The sequence below is a fragment of the Leucopleurus acutus genome (genome assembly GCF_964270905.1).
Source record: "Leucopleurus acutus genome assembly, chromosome: 3".
Classification (NCBI taxonomy): domain Eukaryota; kingdom Metazoa; phylum Chordata; class Mammalia; order Artiodactyla; family Delphinidae; genus Leucopleurus; species Leucopleurus acutus.
The window spans coordinates 93,450,220-93,469,275 of NC_139145.1; the positions used below are offsets into that span (position 1 = coordinate 93,450,220).

Below are 19,056 nucleotides of genomic sequence, written 5' to 3' on the forward strand. Positions count from 1 at the left end.
TACCATTAACAATAGTATCAAGAAAAAAAATTCTTAAGGATAAATATGATAAAGATGTAAAATCCCTTTGCACTGATTACTGTAAAACATTGCTGACAGTAATTAAAACCTACATTTTTAAATGAAGAGATATCCCATATTTGTGGGTTACAAAACTCAGGATCTTTAGAATGTTAATCCTCCCCAAATTGATGTATGTATTTGATGTAATCACAATCAAAATCCCAGCAAGCTTTCTTTTTTAGATATTGGAAAAATGACTTTTAAATTCATATAGTTATGCAAAGGATGTAGAAAAACCACAAACAATTCTAAAGAACAAAGGTGGAGGACTAATGCTATTTGATTTCAAGACTTATTATAAAGCTACAATAATCAAGAAAGTAGTACTGGTGTAAATATAGACCAATAAGTCAGTGGAACAGAATGGAGAGTCCAAAAGTAAGCACACACATATATAGATAATTAATTTTTGATAGGGTGCATATGCAATTTAGCAGAGAACATACAGTCATTTTAACAAATGATGCTGGAACAATTAGATATCTGTATTTAAACAAACTTTGATCCATATCTTATACCATGTAAATAATTAATTCAAAATGGATTGTAGATGTAATTGTGAAATATAAAATTCCAGGAATATGAGGAAAATTTATGTGAACTTGGGTTCAGCAAAGATTTCTTGGTTATGACACCAAATATGTGATACATAAAGAAATATATTGATAAATTGGTCTTCATTAAAATAAAAAGCATCTGCTCTTTGAAAGATCCAATTAAGGTAATGCAGAAACAAGCCATAGACTGAGAAGATATTTGAAAATCATATATCTAACAAAGAACTTGGTTTCTAGAACATATAAAGAACTTTGAATGCTTAGTAATATCCACAAAAATGGGCAAAAGATTTAAACAGATATTTAACCAAATAATAGAAACAGATGGAAAATAAGCACATGGAAAGATGTCCAGCATCAGTCATTAGGGAAATACGTATTAAAAACCACAATATGAAGTTACTGTATCCTTGTTAGAATGTCTAAAATTAAAAAGACTGACTATTCCCAGTGTTGACAAGGAATATAGGAAGCAATTGAAATCTTACACACTGCTTGTGAGAATGCAAAATAGCACAATCACTTTGGAAAACTGTTTGACAGTTTCTTAAAAAGTTAAATGAACACCTACCATATGATCCAAACATTCTACTCCTTAATATTTATCCAAGAGACATGGAAGCATATGACCATACAAAGACCATGTAAAGACCAGCTGCATGAAAGAAGCCAGACAAAGAAAGTGCACCTAGTGCACTATGAAATTCCAACTAATGAACAGTTTCAGAAAGTAGATCAGCAGATGCCAGGGGGTGGAGGAATTACAAAGGAGCATGAGGGAACTATTGGGGGTGATGATTATGTTTGTTAACATGATTGCAGTGATGGTTTCACAAGTGTATGCAGATTGTATGCTTTAAAAATGTACAGTTTATTGTATATCTGTTGTACCTAAATCTGTTAAAATTATTTAAATAATCATATTTCATTGATCTCATTGATATCTTTGTGTATACATTAATAAGGATAATACAGTTGTATTATAATTACATTCAATCTCTTCTTTTACAGAACAGGGCAGTTGGGAAACCTGACAGCTCCTTGCAATTCTCATTGTAAATGCTCATCTTCATTTTATTCTGCTACATGTGGAAGAAATGATATTCGATATTTTTCTCCTTGCTTTGCAGGTTGTACATATTCTAAAACATTAAAGAATCACAAGGTAATTATCTTTTTCTCTGCTTCGTCCTCTCCATTAAGAAGTGCAACTTATAGATGATGTTTATATTTTACTCCTGCTGTCTATAAAATCCTTTCCCCCTCTTATTTTCCGTTTCTTAAATTTTTCTTAAATTATGGCTTCATGTGATAACAATACATAGGACTTGTGAGAATTGGGAGTGAAGTAGGGACCCAGGTTTTAAAAATTCTGCGTTTCTCTCTCCCCTCTCTTTGTCTAGTCTGTGTGACGGGAAGAGAGCAACAAAGAGGATATTTCCTGACCCATGGGCATTATATCATCTTCCTTAGCAGGCAATAAAGTACTTTATTAGTACTTTATTTATTAGTATGTACATAACAATATTCTTTTTCCTGTTACACAGATCATTTTATCACAGTATATTAGCATGCCTGACCAACTTTAGTTCCTCGTTGTCATATTTTCACTGGCCTACTATTTAACAATATATCTTCAGTTTTTAATTGAATATTAAAAAGATTATATACCCTTTAAAAATTCTTTCTTCTTAAATGTTTAAAATGAGTCTTTAAAATTTTTAAATTTAAAATGGTTATTTATATGTATTATGTATTTTAAAAACTATTACATGTTTTAAATGATTTATATATTTTAAAATATATTTAAAATGATATTTAAAATCTTTAAAATATATTACTGTGGGAAGCTTTAAATGTAATAGAAAACCAAAATGAACTCCCATATGTTAGTTACCCATCCTCAACAATTTATTAACTTATGGAAAATCTTAATTTACACTCCTGTTTACTTCCTCTCCTCCATTTTATTTTGACAAGTAAATGATTTTTTAAATCTCATGTTGTCACCACAGAATAAAGCAGAACTGCTTGACCTTGGTGTTTTGATCCGTGGGATATTCAGGAGCTAAAAATGCCAGCCACTATATAGCTTCCACCCATCTTTCTTTTACTGGGGAATCCCTTTTAGTGATTTGTTGCTATTTCATAAAAATCTTTATAATTTCCTTTCATTTCTCTAAGGAATAATTAATAATGAATAATGAAATAATTCACAAAATAGTGACTGAAACTGTGTGATAACATTTGATGCTGAATAAAAATTGAAAGAATAAAATATATTTGAGAAAAATTAGATTTGTTACGAATTACCCAGGACAATTAGCCTTGAAAGAAATAATGGCTCTGAAGGAAAACTCACAATAGCAGAAGTTATGATTAGTACAATTTGATACAGATGAAACCAATTAACGGATAAAATATACATTAATTTCAAATGGGAAAGAACTGATGCCAGTAAAAATAATTTTAACAAAATGAAAATTAGAGAAATACCATATACAAAAAATTATTGTGTCTAAATTGTGTTAATGGAATTCCCTCTGGCAAATTTTTTTCAGTGAAACTATGTCAACTTTGAAATAATTCTGATTAAATGTTCGTATTCAAAATATAAGGGTCAAATGTATTAGAATTGAGTGCTCTTCAATTACACTTATGCAAAAGTTTATAAGAGGAGTGGTAGGAAATACTACACCTTTGAAGATTTCTAAGTTTCTATAGAAAATCACAGCTTTACCAAAACTGAAAATAGATATCTGCTCTTCATGTTGATAATATTCCAAGTGTTTTGCCTCATTGAGACCCACATATTCTTATCCATGCTATCAAGATCTTCAAATTTCCTTATATAGATACGAAAGAAATCTTGGGATTTCCTTCCTGATCTTCTCACTGGGACTAGCTCTTTTCAGCAGCTGTTATGGCTTTCAGTATAAAATAGCAGTATCAGGGATCTTCTTCCAGAGACTGCTGTAGTCCAACAGGAGCCTCATTCTACATATCTATAGAGAAGGGAAGTCAGTCTCGTCCAAAGCATTAAGGATTACAAGAAGCCAGTCTTCAGGATCTCTTCCAGTTGAAACATCCCTAGAATATTTTAACTTCATTTACTGATTTCCCACCTTTGTGCTATTTTTGTCATATATTTTAAAGGACACATACTGTTATTTTTTTGTACAGTCAGTATGCACTTATATTTACCCACTTCCTTGCATTTCCATGTTTTCATATGAGTTTTTTTTTTTTCCTTAAGAACCATATTTCATTCCCATTTCTGAAAAGAAAAACTGTCTTCACTTGGTATGGAATTCTGTATTGGCAGTGATGCCCACCTGCCACCCCACCCCCTGACTGTGGCCCGGCATTTGAAAGATGTCATTATATTGTCTTTATGTCTCTGGCTGCTTAGCTGCTTTTAAGATTTTCTCTTTGTTTTTGACTTTTAGCAATTTTACTTTGATATGCCTGGATGTGGTTTTCATTATATTTATTTTGCTAGGGTTTCACAGAATATCTTTAGTTCGTGGATTTATGTCTATCAGTTGGAAAATTCTCAGCTATTATTTCTCCCTCACTTTCTCCTCTTTTATTGGTTGTGGAGGAAGCACCATATATTAATTTAATATTGCTGCATAACAAATTACTACAGCCTTAGTGTCTTTAAATAATACCCATTTATTATCTCACAGGTCATAAGTCCAGATATGGCATTGCTGGTTCCTCTGCTCAGAGTCTCACAAACTGAAATCAGGGTGTTGGCTGAAATACATTCCTTTCTGGAGGCTCTGGGAAAAAATCTACTTCCAAGGTCATTCAGATTTTGGGCCAAATTCAGTTCCATTGGGCTGTAAAAAATGAAGTCCCTATTTCCTTGGTAGCTGTCTGCTGAGGGCCAATTTTAGCTCTTAGAGGCCACCCCCATTCTTTGCCACATAACTCCTTCCATTTTCAAAGCCAGCAACAGAATCTCCCTTGTGACACATGTTTTGAATCTCTGACTTCAGGAAAAGCTCAGTTCCTTTTATATATTATCTAATTAGGTGAAGTTTACCTCTGTCTCTTAAAGTCAGCTATGCCATGTAACATAACTTAGTAAAGGGATTAAAATCCACCAATTCACATCAATCTAGGGATTATGCAGGTTTATAAAATAGCAGGATGGGAATCTTAGGTGCCATCTTAGTATTCTGCCTAACAGCAGACTACAAATAGACCTTTCTACTGTATCCCATACTCTTTTGCTCTTTTCTCTATTTTCCATCTCCTTTTATCTGTTCCATTCTAACATTTATGTTTCTGTAGAATCCAAGTCCCTGGTGAAATTTCACATCATTTAAGATATTTTATCCATTTACCCTCTATTTTCTGGAAAATATTAATCATAACTATTTAAAGTTCTTGCTATTTAGTCTACTATCTGTAGTAGTCTACTTATATTTGTTTTTGTCCTAATTTTAAGCCAATTATTCTTGTCATTTTGCATACCTTGTAATAATATCTGAAATTCTGAACATTATATATGAAAAATGTATCTTAATATAATTATACAGTTGTCTATTTCTCTCTTTATTTTGACTTCATGTATTTTAGACCCTCTAATTGTGTGCATACACATTAATAATTGTCACAGCTTCTTGATCCTTTTATCTTTACAAAATGTCCCTTTCTATCTCGGGTAATACTCTTTGTCTTGAAGTTTGTTTTATATATTAAACAGTCACTGTAAGCTTTCTTGCTGTTTTCATGGTTTATCTTACTTCTATCATTTTATTTTCCAACTGTTCATGTCTTTATGTTTAAAATGTCTCCTGTAGCCAAGGTATAATATGCTTTTGCTTTTTCCTCAATTCTGTTAATGTCTGTCTTTCAATTGGAGTTTTTAGACAACTGACATTTATTATAATTATTGATCTGGTAGACTTAGATCTATCTTCTTCTTTTATTATTTGAATTGAATATATTTTACTATTTCATTTTAATATAATTTTTCCTATTTTGGTTGTATCTCTTTGGATATAACTCTACAGCTCTTCAGCCCTTCCAGAGCCTAATATCTTGTGATTCTACCATCTGTTCACTAAAGTTTCTTCACATTTTCACTTTTCCCCTTAGTCATCTTAGGTTCTATGGTCTGCAATTATTTGTTGTACTAGATATCTTTTTTCTGACCTCCAGATCCACTTTTCACCTTCTCTACCCTCTCACTGTTCCAAGAGACCAAACTATAGGATGAGAGTTCTATTATATATAATCCATTATCATATAGACTATGATAATAAGGAGTCTTGATAGAAAGTCGGAAAGATGGGGGGAAAAAGTGAAGTCGTTGTGTTTATTTTCTTGGTTCCCTCTCTGAGCCATGGACTGACTGCCTCCCTTGCCTGCAAGTCTTAACTTCTTTCAGGGAGGCCTTCTCCATATGACCTTCTCTTTCTGGTAACCATTCTTACCCTAGGACCCTTCAAATCTACTTTCAAAATACATGCTAGATCTGACTATCTTCATCATTTTCTCTGATACCCGGGCCCCAGTCACCAATGACTTGCATCTTACTTTAAGAGCTTTTTAACTGTTTTCTCTGCTTTTACCCTTGCTTTCACAGTTCAGTAGCCTCAATATATCAGCTAGAGTGATCTTTTAAAAAATGTCATTTATACATCTATCCCTCTAATGGTTTCACATTACTAAGAATAAAGACTGAAGTTCTTAAATTGCTCTTGCAATTACCTACCAGTTTCTATATAAATCCTTCCCTCATTACTCCAATTTCATTTTCTCTTAGTTTCCCTCATGTTCACTCTGATTCAAACAAATTTTTCTCCTTGCTTTTCTTTGAATTTTTCAAGCAAGCTCCAGTCCCAAGGCTTTTCAATTTCTGTTTTGTTTTTCCCACCTGGAATATACTTCTTTCAGGTAACCACATGGCTCACTCCCTTACCTTCTTCAAATCTCTGCTCAAATATCACTGTATCATTGTAGCATTACCTGTTCATGTTAAACTCACCCCTATAATCCCTGTTTTTTTTCCTTACTTTATTTTTTCCTCCATAGTATTCGTCACCATGTGCTCCATTAAAGGTTCTTTTTTTTAAAAAATTGCCTATCTCATGCTAGTAAAAAATTTCCTACATGAGGGCAGGGATTTCTATTGTATTGTTTACTATGTTTTCACAATACCTAGAATGATGTTTGGCACATAGGCATTATAAAAAAAATATGGTAGAATGAATGGTTTGCTATTTAGATATTTCTGTTTTTCTTTAATATATCCAGTAACCACTTAGCAGCTTCCCTAAACAACGGACATGGTTTTTGTACCATCATTTTCTGAATCACACAGGTTCAAGCCATCTTTATTTCCTCTTATTCCTTCACTGGTAACTTAGTTTAATATTTCTACTGAATTTTAAAAATTATTATTATTATTTAATTTAGAATCTTTTCAACAGATTAACAAATTGCTAACTGGTCTCTGTATCTCCAACTCTGTTTAGCTCTTCTTAGAAAATACCACCTATTCATCTTCCTTGAGTTATCAATAATAATATAACAGCCCCAAGTTTTCCTTCGTTCCCATTAGGGACTACATTATGACTTATGTTGGCTTTAGGCACTTTTACCTTTTTAAACCCCTTCCTTCACTTAAAAAAAGAAAGAAAGAGAGAGAGAGAGAGATTTAATGTACAACTACTTTGGCATAAAGACAAATATGATCCAGGCTGGATGCATTATAATATATTCATTATTATGATATTTATTTTTTCTCTGATTTTAAAAGACACTAAAATTAAAACCTTTTTTTTTTTTGGTTCTGAAAGTATTGTGGGTCCTAGGTACACTGTGCCTACTCTGCCTAATAGATAACAGCCCTGTCATCATCACATACAAAATAAAGTCTTGCCTTTGCAGCATAGTTCTAAAACTGTCTACGATTGGGTAACTCTCCATATTTCAAATTCCAGCTAAAATTCCACTTTATTCATTACATTTTCCTTATTTGTCCTTAATCTATATCTCTCTCCAACAGTTATTTGTACAATTAAATGTAAATATTTTTAGTGAAATTTCTTAAATTAATAGAATTTTTCCTAAGTAACTATAATTATATATACATGTACACAATTCTTTGTTAGGTAAAATACCTTGATCTTATTTATCATTAGTGGTTCATTTGTAAGTTATGAATGGCAGATTTAATATAAGGATATTTACTAATAAAACTGCCTAGTCTCCCTGTAGTTATTGATTTAATTTTTATTTTACAATTATAAGAGTTTTTGTCTTGTGACTATATTTCTAAAAGATTGTTTCCTGTCTTCATTTTCATAGACATATTACAATTGTTCTTGCATTAAAGAAGGATTAACAACCTCAGATAATCAAGGTGACTTTATTGACGCTAGACATGGGACGTGTGATCCAAAGTGCTATAAATTACCTTTGTTCATTGCTTTTATCTTTTCTACAATTGTATTTTCTGCTTTTGCTGGTGTACCAAACATCCTGACCATCCTTCGGTGTGTATATGTTATTCATAATCATTATTCATTTAATACATATGAAAGACAAGTTTAGGAAGGTTTTAGAATATTGTAGTAAATGATTTATGCTTTTGTTTCAAGGTAGCAACTGCTAGAGGGGAAAATTGTTATATTTTCAAAATTCATGTATATGCTTAATTCTCTATTTTAACTAATTTATTTGCATAAAGTATGTATATAGATAACACATTTAGTTTAACTTAAAACTAAATTTATTTACTTAATTTAACATACCTGGAAAATTCATAAATATAGGAAAAATCTTAATTATAACACATGTGATTACAATGTTGATTCATTGGTTATAGATATTTATTGACTATTTACTTCTATATTAGCCAGTTTGACTATGAGAAGACATCTGTGTCATCAACAAAGGAACATAATAACTTCTAGAATTTTGGAATTTCAATACATAAGTTTATTATTATTCTAAATTAAACCAACATTTGTTATTCATTTGTTCTTCCTGAATATATGAAATATATTTAATATTTGTTTTTACCATAGTAGCAGAATAATTGGTCATTATTTTCAGATTATTTTTTTCAAAAGACTAACATAAACCTTTAGGTCATGAGGAGCAATTTGTTGTACCCTAGGAAAACAGACTAAAAAACATGAATAAATATATGCAAAAGAAATCTGAGTTGGGCACACATGGTCTCTGACTTCAGTGAACTTGCAGTTTAGATGGGAGACAAAACTTTAACATATCAATACAGTGAAGCAGGTTTTTACTTATTCACCTAGATCTGGCACTGAAACTACAAAAACTAATAAAATATGGACCTTGCCTAAGCTGCTTAGAGTTTACTAGGGGGAGAAAAACACATAAAAAGGAGTGCAGGGAGGGCTTCCCTTGTGGCGCAGTGGTTGGGGAGTCCGCCTGCCGATGCAGGGGACACGGGTTCGTGCCCCGGTCCGGGAAAATCCCACATGCCGTGGAGCGGCTAGGCCCATGAGCCACGGCCACTGAGCCTGCGCGTCCGGAGCCTGTGCTCCGCAACGGGAGAGGCCACAACAGTGAGAGGCCAGCGTAAAAAAAAAAAAAAAGAGTGCAGGGAGTTCTTAGAAATGCCATGATTAAGACTTGTACAGATTGACCTGGGAACAAAGTGGAGAAAATGGTCATTTTTATCTAGGATGATTTGGAAATGCTTATAGACAGTGTGGCACTTGAACTTGAGTTGTGAAGATAAGTGATTTCTCACAATGCAAGCAAACTGGGGGCAAGTTCTTAACAGGAAAAATTAGTAGGAAAAGTAGAGGCAAAAATGTGTGAAATATCTTGGCAAGGAGTTTGTTATGACAAGAGTAGCATGATTGTAAATTGGACAGGGAGATTTGAGCTTGGTAAGGGCCTGGTCATGGGAGGCTTTCTTTGCCATGTTAACGTGAATGATGTTATCCTATATGCATCTAGAAGCCATTGAAAAGAGTAAACCTCAGAAGTAAAAGTTTTCAAATATGTGTTTTAGATAGATTAGTTTGAAGTTAGTGTGGATGATGAAGCTGATAGAAGAAAACAAGAAACAAAGGAAGGTACTTAGGAGACCAGTTTAGAATTTATCTCTATTTAGAGATAGAGAGAATAGAACATAATAGAGAAATATTTAGTTTGGATAAAAGGGCAAGGTTATTAATTTGATGTTCCTGGTATAAAATGTGGAAAAATCTAGAATTATGTCCAGTTGTCCAGTCTGGGGAACTAAATGAATTATAATGTATTAACTGAGATAAATTCAAAGAGAAGAGAAAGCTCAGATTGAACATAATCAGTACAATGTTGAGCATGCCTTAACATTGTGTGAAACTTCTGAGCAAATATTCTCAGCAGTGAGATGAGAAAGATGATAGTAATACTCCAGAAGTCTAGTTCTGAATCTTCTCATGTCTCCTGGTAACTGTAGAGAGCAATAAGTAGAATAAAATATAACATGCATGCACACACACATAAACACACATGCACACATATACTGTTTCAGTACAATTATGAGATCAGCAAAAAATGACAGAGTTGTAATTGCATATAAATATTGCCAAAATTGAAGTAGAACAAGGAACCAGCTTGTAGATTCATAAAGATGTTACAAAGAATAACAGGGAATGTGGAGGGGGTCTCAGGATTGACAGATCTCAAATATCTCCAGCATATATTTCTGCTCAGGAAGAGAAGATGGTACCTTAAGATGGAAGTTCTGGGAGTAGGACCGAGGTAGATAAGTCAAAGCAGAGTATTTTTGGAAAGAATGGGAAAAAAGTTTTGCAAAATGCCAAGGGGGTCCAGACATAGCAGATGTAAAAAAGTGCCAGCAAAATACCATCTACAAGTGAATACATAACTTTGGAAAACAATAAATATGAAGAGATCTCGAAAGCCCAGATCTGGCAGTACAAGTTCTTTTGAAGCAGGCCAGGTTTGCAGAAGCAGAGAAGGTATAACCACACATAGGGACTATATTTAACTCCTCTATATAAACAGAGAAGATAACTCTTCAGTTTTGAAGCTTGGAAAGCTGGTGCATGTTCCATTCCCATAACTTTCTGCCTCTAGTTTAAGAAAACCCATCTCATTCAAAATGATTAAGTAGAAAAGGAAAAGCTTCTGCCTACATACCAAATAATTATAGTGAGAGAAATGAAAATTATTAAGCATTACTTTACAAAGGACAGTGAAAACTCACTAGAACAATGTTACCATGAATCAGATAAAAATATAAATGTAACTATATGTAAGTTTAAGTTAAAAAAATTAAACAATCTTGGCCACAAAACAAGAGAAAAATAGCTAGATGAAGGAGGCTATGGAATGAAAACTGACAGAACTCAGGAAAGAAAGAAATGGGAAAAAATTTATAGATGAAGACTAAATTATAAAGCACACAAGGAAGAAAAGACAACATAGAAAGCATGTATGTGGCATAGAAGAGGGAGAATGGAGAATATAAAATAAAAGTAAGAAAAAGTATTAGAGAAAATAGGCAAATATAGAAGATAGGAAAAGGAGATCCAAAATGCACATAATTGCAGTCCCCAAAGAAGAAAACCAAAAAAATAAATATTTAAATCTGTAGCTAAAGTTTACTGAAATAATAAATAATGATATATAATGAATAATTAAATAAAATAATATTTGAATCTACATATTGTAATGGCACATCAAGTGTCTAGGGAAATTGATCCAGAGCAATCAACACTGAGATGTACTGTGGTAAAATTATTGGATGTAAAGATGCAGAAATAATTCTTTTGTCAGCTAAAAGAAAAAAGGAAAAACAAAAGTTTGGCATCAGGTTTCTAAACAGCAGCATTCACCTCCAGAAGACTGGAGAAACACTTAAAAGATCCTCAAGGAAGGAAAACATGAGCTCATTATTTCATCATCAACAAACTGCCCTACAGTTATAAACAGTTTGGATATGGAAGTACCCGGGATATGTTGATATCAGATACTCCTTAAGAACTGACAACAAGGCAAGTTGTAACCAACCAAGATATGATTGGGGAAATTTTGATAAAAGGTCTGGCGAGGGACTTCCCTGGTGGTACAGTGGTTAAGAATCTGCCTTGCAATGCAGGGGACGTGGGTTTGATCCCTGGTTGGGGAACTAAGATCCCACATGCCATGGAGCAACTAATCCCACGTGCCGCAACTACCGAGCCTGTGCGCCACATAGAGAGAAGCCTGCACACCTCAACGAAGAGCCCACACGCCACAACAAAAGATCCTGTGTGCCTCAACGAAGATCCCGTGTGCTGCAACTAAGACCCCGCGTGCTGCAACGAAGACCCAACGCAGCCAAATAAATAAATAACTGAATATTTTCAAAAAAGAAGGTCTGGTGGCAAGCATCAAGTATGTTAAACTACTTAGATTTAACTACCTATATTTAGCTAATATATTTAACTAAGTGCAATTAATTTATGCTAGAACTGAGACAAATACTAAGCTAAGCATAAGGGTGGCAAAATAGAATGAAATGTAATATGCTTTGATAAAGTAGAAATTGTACAACTAAGAAAAATGGGAGAAGTAAACAGGGTAGAGATCAAAAGAAGGATAAGCTTGATGGCTGCCTAATAGATAATAAATGGAGAGTCAAGGGATATTATTTTTATAGACATTTTATTGAAGCATAATATGTTTTCAGAAGAGTGCACAAATTGCAAATGTAAATTGATGGATTTTAACACAGCAAAGACACCTATGTAACCAGAGTCCAGCCCAAGAAACGGATAATACAAGTATTCCAAAAGCCCCTCCTCCACCTCCCTTCTTGTCTAAACCCTTAATGCCTGAAGATTACCACTCTCCTGACTTCTGCAGTGAATAGGCTAATTTGTTCTGTGTTTGAACTTTATGCATACACAGGAGAATACAGCACATAGGCATTTGTGTCTGCATTTCGTTACTCAACAACGTGCTTTTAAGAGTCATTCATATGCTTGTATATAACAGAAATTCATTTTCATTGCTCTATAGCAGTACTATCCAATCAGATTTTGTAAAATGATGGAAATGTTCTGTATCTCTGATATCCAATATAGCCTCTAGCCACATGTGCCTATTGTGCATTTGAAATGTGGTCAGTGTGAATGAGGCACTGAACTCTTAATTTTATTTAGTTTTAATTGACATAAATTTAAGTAAGCACACATGGGTAATAGTTAACCATATTGTACAACATAGTTTTATAGTAGTCCATTGTGTGAATATACTAAAATATATTCATTCTGTAGTTAATATTGTTTCCACTTTAGGGCTAATATGCTGTTTCTATGAACATTCTTTTACTTGTTTTTTGGAAAACATATGAATATATTTCTATTGAGTACACATATAAACAGCAGAATTGCTGAGTCATATGTATGTTAAGCTTTTTAATAAATTTTTAAAGTATTTGCACTAGTTCATTCTTCTAGCAGTCTATTGTTAATTGTTCTTAAACTCAAGCAATTTTGATAGGTGTATAAGTGTTGATATTTCATTGTAATTTTAATTTCCCTATTCAGAGGATTAATATTATTGAGCATGTTTTCCTTTATTCATTAGCCATAGGAATGTGCAATTTTGTCAAATGTCTTTTCTGTTCTTTTGTCTATTTTTACATTGGGTTGTCTGTCTTTTTTATTATTGATTTGCAGAATTTCTTTATATACTCCAAATGTGGGAGTCATTTGACATATATATTCATGACAAATATCTTCAACTCTATGACTTGCCTTTTCACTCTGATAATGGCATCTTTTGAGTGAAATAAATTTTTAATTTTAATGTCCTGTTTAAGAAATCTTTGCCTGATCAAAGTCATGTGGACATTTCTTATGTTATTTTAATAAGAGATTATAAAATCAATAATTCAACTGGGAATGATATTTTTTGTATAAAGTTGGGACCCAGGTTCATCATTTTTGGATGGATACTAATTGACTCACCACCGTTTATTCAAAGGCTGTCTTTTCCCCACAGACATGCACCAGCAGACTCTATATATGTGGTTCTATTTCTGCACTCTGTTCTGTTCCATTGGTGTATTTGAGCATCCCGGTACCAACATTACACTGTCTTAATTGCTGTGTATTTTTTGTGAATATTTACATCAGTCTTTGTTGTAAGTCCATCTTTGAGATTATCTTGGCAATTCTCGGCGCTTTGTATTTCTAGGTGATTAAAATCACCTAGTTAATGTCCATAAAAAACATGCTGAGATTTGGATTGGAATGTCTTTGAATCAATTTGGGAGCATTGCTATACTTACCACACTGAGTCTCTTGATCAATCAATGAAGTATGATTCCTTCAGTTATTTAAATCTTCATTTATTTCTCCAATAACGTTTCATAATTTTCTTTTTCAGAGTTGAGGTCTTAAACCTCCTTCATTAGATTCATTCCTAGGTAACTGATGTTTTTGATATTTAGTATAGCATAGTATAAAATAGTTGTTTATTACTGGTATGAAGGAAATGCAATTCATTCTTATTGCTTTGACCTTGTATTTTGTGACTGTGTTCATATTAATTTCTAATAGTTAGTTGGTAGATTACTTCAGATTTTCTATGTAATAATGAACAAAATTCACCACATCAAAGCTGCAAAGAAATAAAGGCTTTATTTGGCGTCTGAGAATTCCAATTCAGGAGACACTGATCTGAGCAAGAGTTGAAAATGTGTTCCAAGGAGGAGATAAAAGACAGGGGTTTATAAAGGCAAAAAACCCAACAAGGTTGCAAAAGTTGTTTCAAAAGAATTATAATTGGTACTGGCAAGCCAAAGCTATTCTTATCTTTATGTGATTGGTAGCAAAAGGCTACCACTAGAGGGAGGGAAAAGTTCATCACTGTGACAGGTTGCAGGTTTTCTTGTAGAGTCCTTGGAATATTTGTGGTTTGGCCCAATTCAAAAGTTCATGGTTCCAGCTGGTGAGGATGTGCGTAAGCCCTGCTTCCTTAATGGCCTTCCAGCTCCATTTTAAAGAGCTCTCTTAGCAATATGTTCTCTTTTTTTTTTTTTTTTTTTTTTTGCAGTACGCGGGCCTCTCACTGTTGTGGCCTCTCCCGTTGCGGAGCACAGGCTCCGGACGCACAGGCTCAGTGGCCATGGCTCACGGGCCCAGCTGCTCCGCGGCATGTGGGATCTTCCCGGACCAGGGCACGAACCCACGTCCCCTGCATCGGCAGGCGGACCCTCAACCACTGTGCCACCAGGGAAGCCCTGGTATTATTTTTTAATTAAATCTTTGGAAGAACTCAGTTGTCATGTACCTGGCCTAGAATTTCTTTGTGAGAATATTTTAAATTAAAAATTGAATGTCTGTGTGTGTGTGTGTGTGTGTGTGTGTGTGTGTGTGACTAACAAATCTTTCTGCTTTTATCTTTATAATTTCTATCATTTTACTTCTATGTTTTTAGTATTTTTATTTTATTCACCTATATCTTCTGTCTATTGGTATATATGCCTTTTCTATCCAAGTATAAATTTAGCTGCATCCCAGAAGTCTTGATATATATTTTTACTCATACTTTCAATTCAAATATGCCTTTCAATGTATTTTTCATTTAAACCATGTGTTATTTAGAAGTGTACAGTTGGTGCAAGGTTGGTTCCTTCTGATGGCTATGAAGGCAGGGTCTGTTCCAGATATCCATGGCTTGTAGATGGCTATCTTTTCCTGAGTCTTCACATTATCTTCACTCTGTGAATGCCTATGTCCATATTTTCTCTTCTTATAATGACACCAGTTATATTGGATTAGGGCCTACCCAAATGACCTCATTTTAACTTAATTACCTCTGTAAAACCCTGTATCCAATATGATGGCATTCCAAAGTACTGGGAGTTAGGATTTTTGGCATATAAATTTTGGAGGGAACAGAAATCAGTCCATAACAGTAAAAAACCATCCCAGGTTTAATCACTTAACAACAACAATTTATCCTTATCTTTCATGGTTCTGCGAGTTGACTGGGCTCAACAGGGTAGTTCTTGCTTAAGGTTTCTCTTGAGCTTGTGGTCAGATGGCACATAACATTTGAGTTACCTGATAGCATGACTGGGTTAGATTTCCTAGATGGCTGACAATTTAGGCTAAATTTTCCTAGGAGCTTAGGTGGAGCTGTTGATTGGTCATAGAGGCTTCTTTGTGTAACTTAAACATCTGCTAACAAAGTGCAAGAATTCCAAAAGGGAGCATCCCAGGTTTTAGTGTTCTAAGAGACCCAGGCATAAGGTACAAGGCATAAACTGCAAGGCTTCATTAGACCTAGGCTGAAAGTCCAAGAATGTCACTCTTCTGCATTCTATTTGTCAAAAAGTCATGTTTCAAAAGAGGGTGATTAGATTCCATCTCTTGATGTCAGGAGCAACAAGCATGTATTGGGGGAAAAGAGGAATCAATGATAGCCATGTTGAGTGATTATCTACCACAGTATCTTTCATTGGTTTTGGAAAATATTTAACTATTCTTTCTTCAAATATTGCTTCTGCTCTATTCCTTATCTACTCACCTTTTGGATATCAGTTACACATATTGTAAACCTTTCACTATATCCATGTATCTTTTATTCTTTTTTACTTTCTGTTTTCATTTGTTTTTATGCTCTGTGCTTCAGACTAAAGTTTTTTCACTGATCTCTAATGTATTAATAATATTTCCACCTGCTTTTCCAGTTACCTGTACTCTAGTTTACTAATTCTACCATCCCCTGTGTCTAATTAGTTGTTAAATTCACCTATGAGTTCATTATAATTAGTGTACTTTTCTGTTACAGAATTTTATTTCTTTTTAATAGATTCTAGTTCTCTGATAATATTCTCTTTCTTGTCATCTGTTTTCTTGGACATATTAATCCTCTAAATTTAAAATGTCTGTCAGATATCTAGTATCTGAATATTCTGTAGTACTATTTAAATTTCATTTTTTTCTCTTGACTCTGTCTCTTATAACTCCTATAATTATTTTTAATCATGTGAGATTTTGTGTACCAAAAATAATAGAGACTCTGAACATTAATAACTCCAAAAATATTTTACAATAGCTTTATTAAGGAAAGTAGAATAGGAACAGTTCTCTGTAAACCAAGCAGGAATTTAGCTGATTTAAGGATAGGTTTAAGTTTTTTAAAGACCTTATCAATTTTCAGATTGTCCTTTATCCTAGAGTATCATCTTTCAAGAGGTCCTGATTGAAAGGTATGTTGAACATAGGATCCTTCACTTTTGGTGACATTTGAACTCCAGTATTTGTCTACCCAGTCACAGTAAAACTTCCTAGAGCAATATTATCAGTTCTTTTTACATTGCATTAGAAATAATAGGACTTCCCTGGTGGTGGAGTGGTTAAGAATCCGCCTGCCAATGCAGGGGTCACGGGTTTGAGCCCTGATCTGGTAAGATCCCGCATGCCGCAGAGCAACTAAGCCCATGAGCCACAACTACTGAGGCCCCGTGCCACAACTACTGAAGCCCATATGCCTAGAACCCGTGTTTCGCAACAAGAGAAGCCACCACAATGAGAAGCCCGTGCACTGCAACAAAGAGTAGCCCCCACTCTCTGCAGCTAGAGAAAGCCCACACACAGCAATGAAGACCAAATGCAGCCAAAAATAAATAAATTTATAAAAAAAGAAATAATAGCCAGTACATTTAGCTAACTATTTGGTAAGGTAACAGCATATAAAAAATAGCAGATATATTGAGCTATACACACACACACTCACACACAAACAAATTCAGTTAAAAAAATTTAACGTATATTAACTGAAAAATGAAAACAAAATAAGGTCTGTAGTCTGGTTAACAGCAGCAAGCCAATGTCAGTTTCCTGGTTTTAATATTATATTACAGTTCTATAAGATTTCACCATTTAGGGATGCTGGGTGAGGGTACCCATGATGCTTTGTACTATTTTTACAACTACCTGTGAGTTTCAAAATAAATAATAATTTCAAAATAAAAATAGTTTCAAAATAAAATGAAACACACTTGAATGTCACAAAAACTGACTTGAACAATTTGAAAAGATATATCTCATATTATTGAATAGGAAGACCTAACACCACCAATGGATCAGTTCTCCTTAAGTTAATTCATAATTTTAATGTGATAATGAAAATACTAGTGGAATTATTGAACTATAAAACCTGATTCTAAAGTTTTTATGGAAAAATAAGCAAGAGTAGCTTGGGAATCTGAAACAAAGAAGCACAGTAACAGAGGCTTAGCCTCATAAGCTAAAATGCACCATAAAGTCTCAACACTGAAGCAATATAATATTGACTTATGAATAGACTGACATTAAGTCTAGAAATAGATCTCAACTCATATAGGAATTTAATATAATGAAAGTAAAATTCTAAATAAGTGCATCAAAAATGGACTTTTAAGAAAGTGGTTTGGGTATAATGGGGATAGACTTTGGGGAAAAAATTATATCCAGAGCCCATATGATACAACAAGAAAAACTCAAATGGGACAAAGATTTAAATGTAAAAAAAATTAAATAATACAAGTGGTAAAAAAATCAGCTAATTTCATTATTATTATTATTTTAGATGTTGGGGGTAGGAGTTTAGTAATTTATTTATTTATTTTTGCTGTGTTGGGTCTTCGTTTCTGTGCGAGGGTTTTCTCTAGTTGTGGCAAGCAGGGGCCACTCTTCATCGCGGTGCACGGGCCTCTGACTATTGCGGCCTCTCTTGTTGCGGAACACAGGCTCCAGATGTGCAGGCTCAGTAGTTGTGGCTCATGGGCCTAGTTGCTCCGTGGCATGTGGGATCCTCCCAGACCAGGGCTCGAACCCGTGTCCCCTGCATTAGCAGGCAGATTCTCAACCACTGCACCACCAGGGAAGCCCTCATTATTATTTTTAAAAGGTGAAGGTATTTGTTACTATGACTAAAAATCTGGAAGTCATAAGGGAAAGACTGATAAATTTTAGTCCATAAAATTAAAAATAATAAGCAAAGTCAAAAGCCAAGGAACAATGAATTTATGCAACTCATATTCTATAAAAGATTAATTCCTCTAATAAGTAAAGCTCTCCTAAGATTAACATCCCAATAGAAAAGTGGAAAAGCATCAAAGAAAACAAAATACAAATACAAATATGAAAGGATGTTCAGCCATATCTACAGTAAAGGTCATAGAATTTAAAAATTTTATGTGATAGTATTTCTTATGTACCTAGTTGACAGGAATAAAACATTGATAATAGATCTGTTTATGTGGCTGTATAGAAAAAAGTACTTTCATATATTGCTTGAAAGAGCACAAAATGGTGCAACTCTGATGAAAAGAGTATCTTTAATACTTCAAAAAATTGCAGATATGTTTACCCTTTATGCTAGCACTTGTACTTGAAATCCTTTTTGCAGATATCCTGCAAAAAAA

The 19,056-nt window shown here is 33.8% G+C and overlaps 1 protein-coding gene across 1 annotated transcript in view; it reads left to right on the plus strand.

The window, feature by feature from the left end:
* The window catches only part of LOC309958932 (solute carrier organic anion transporter family member 6A1-like), a gene marked incomplete at both ends in the record, with an annotated part of 81,352 nt that overhangs the window by 55,787 nt on the left and 6,509 nt on the right, over positions 1-19,056 (plus strand). The window contains 2 exons of the mRNA XM_082835053.1: positions 1,632-1,785; positions 7,953-8,140. Coding sequence (XP_082691179.1) covers positions 1,632-1,785; positions 7,953-8,140 — 342 coding nt within the window. The remainder of the gene's footprint in view (positions 1-1,631; positions 1,786-7,952; positions 8,141-19,056) is intronic.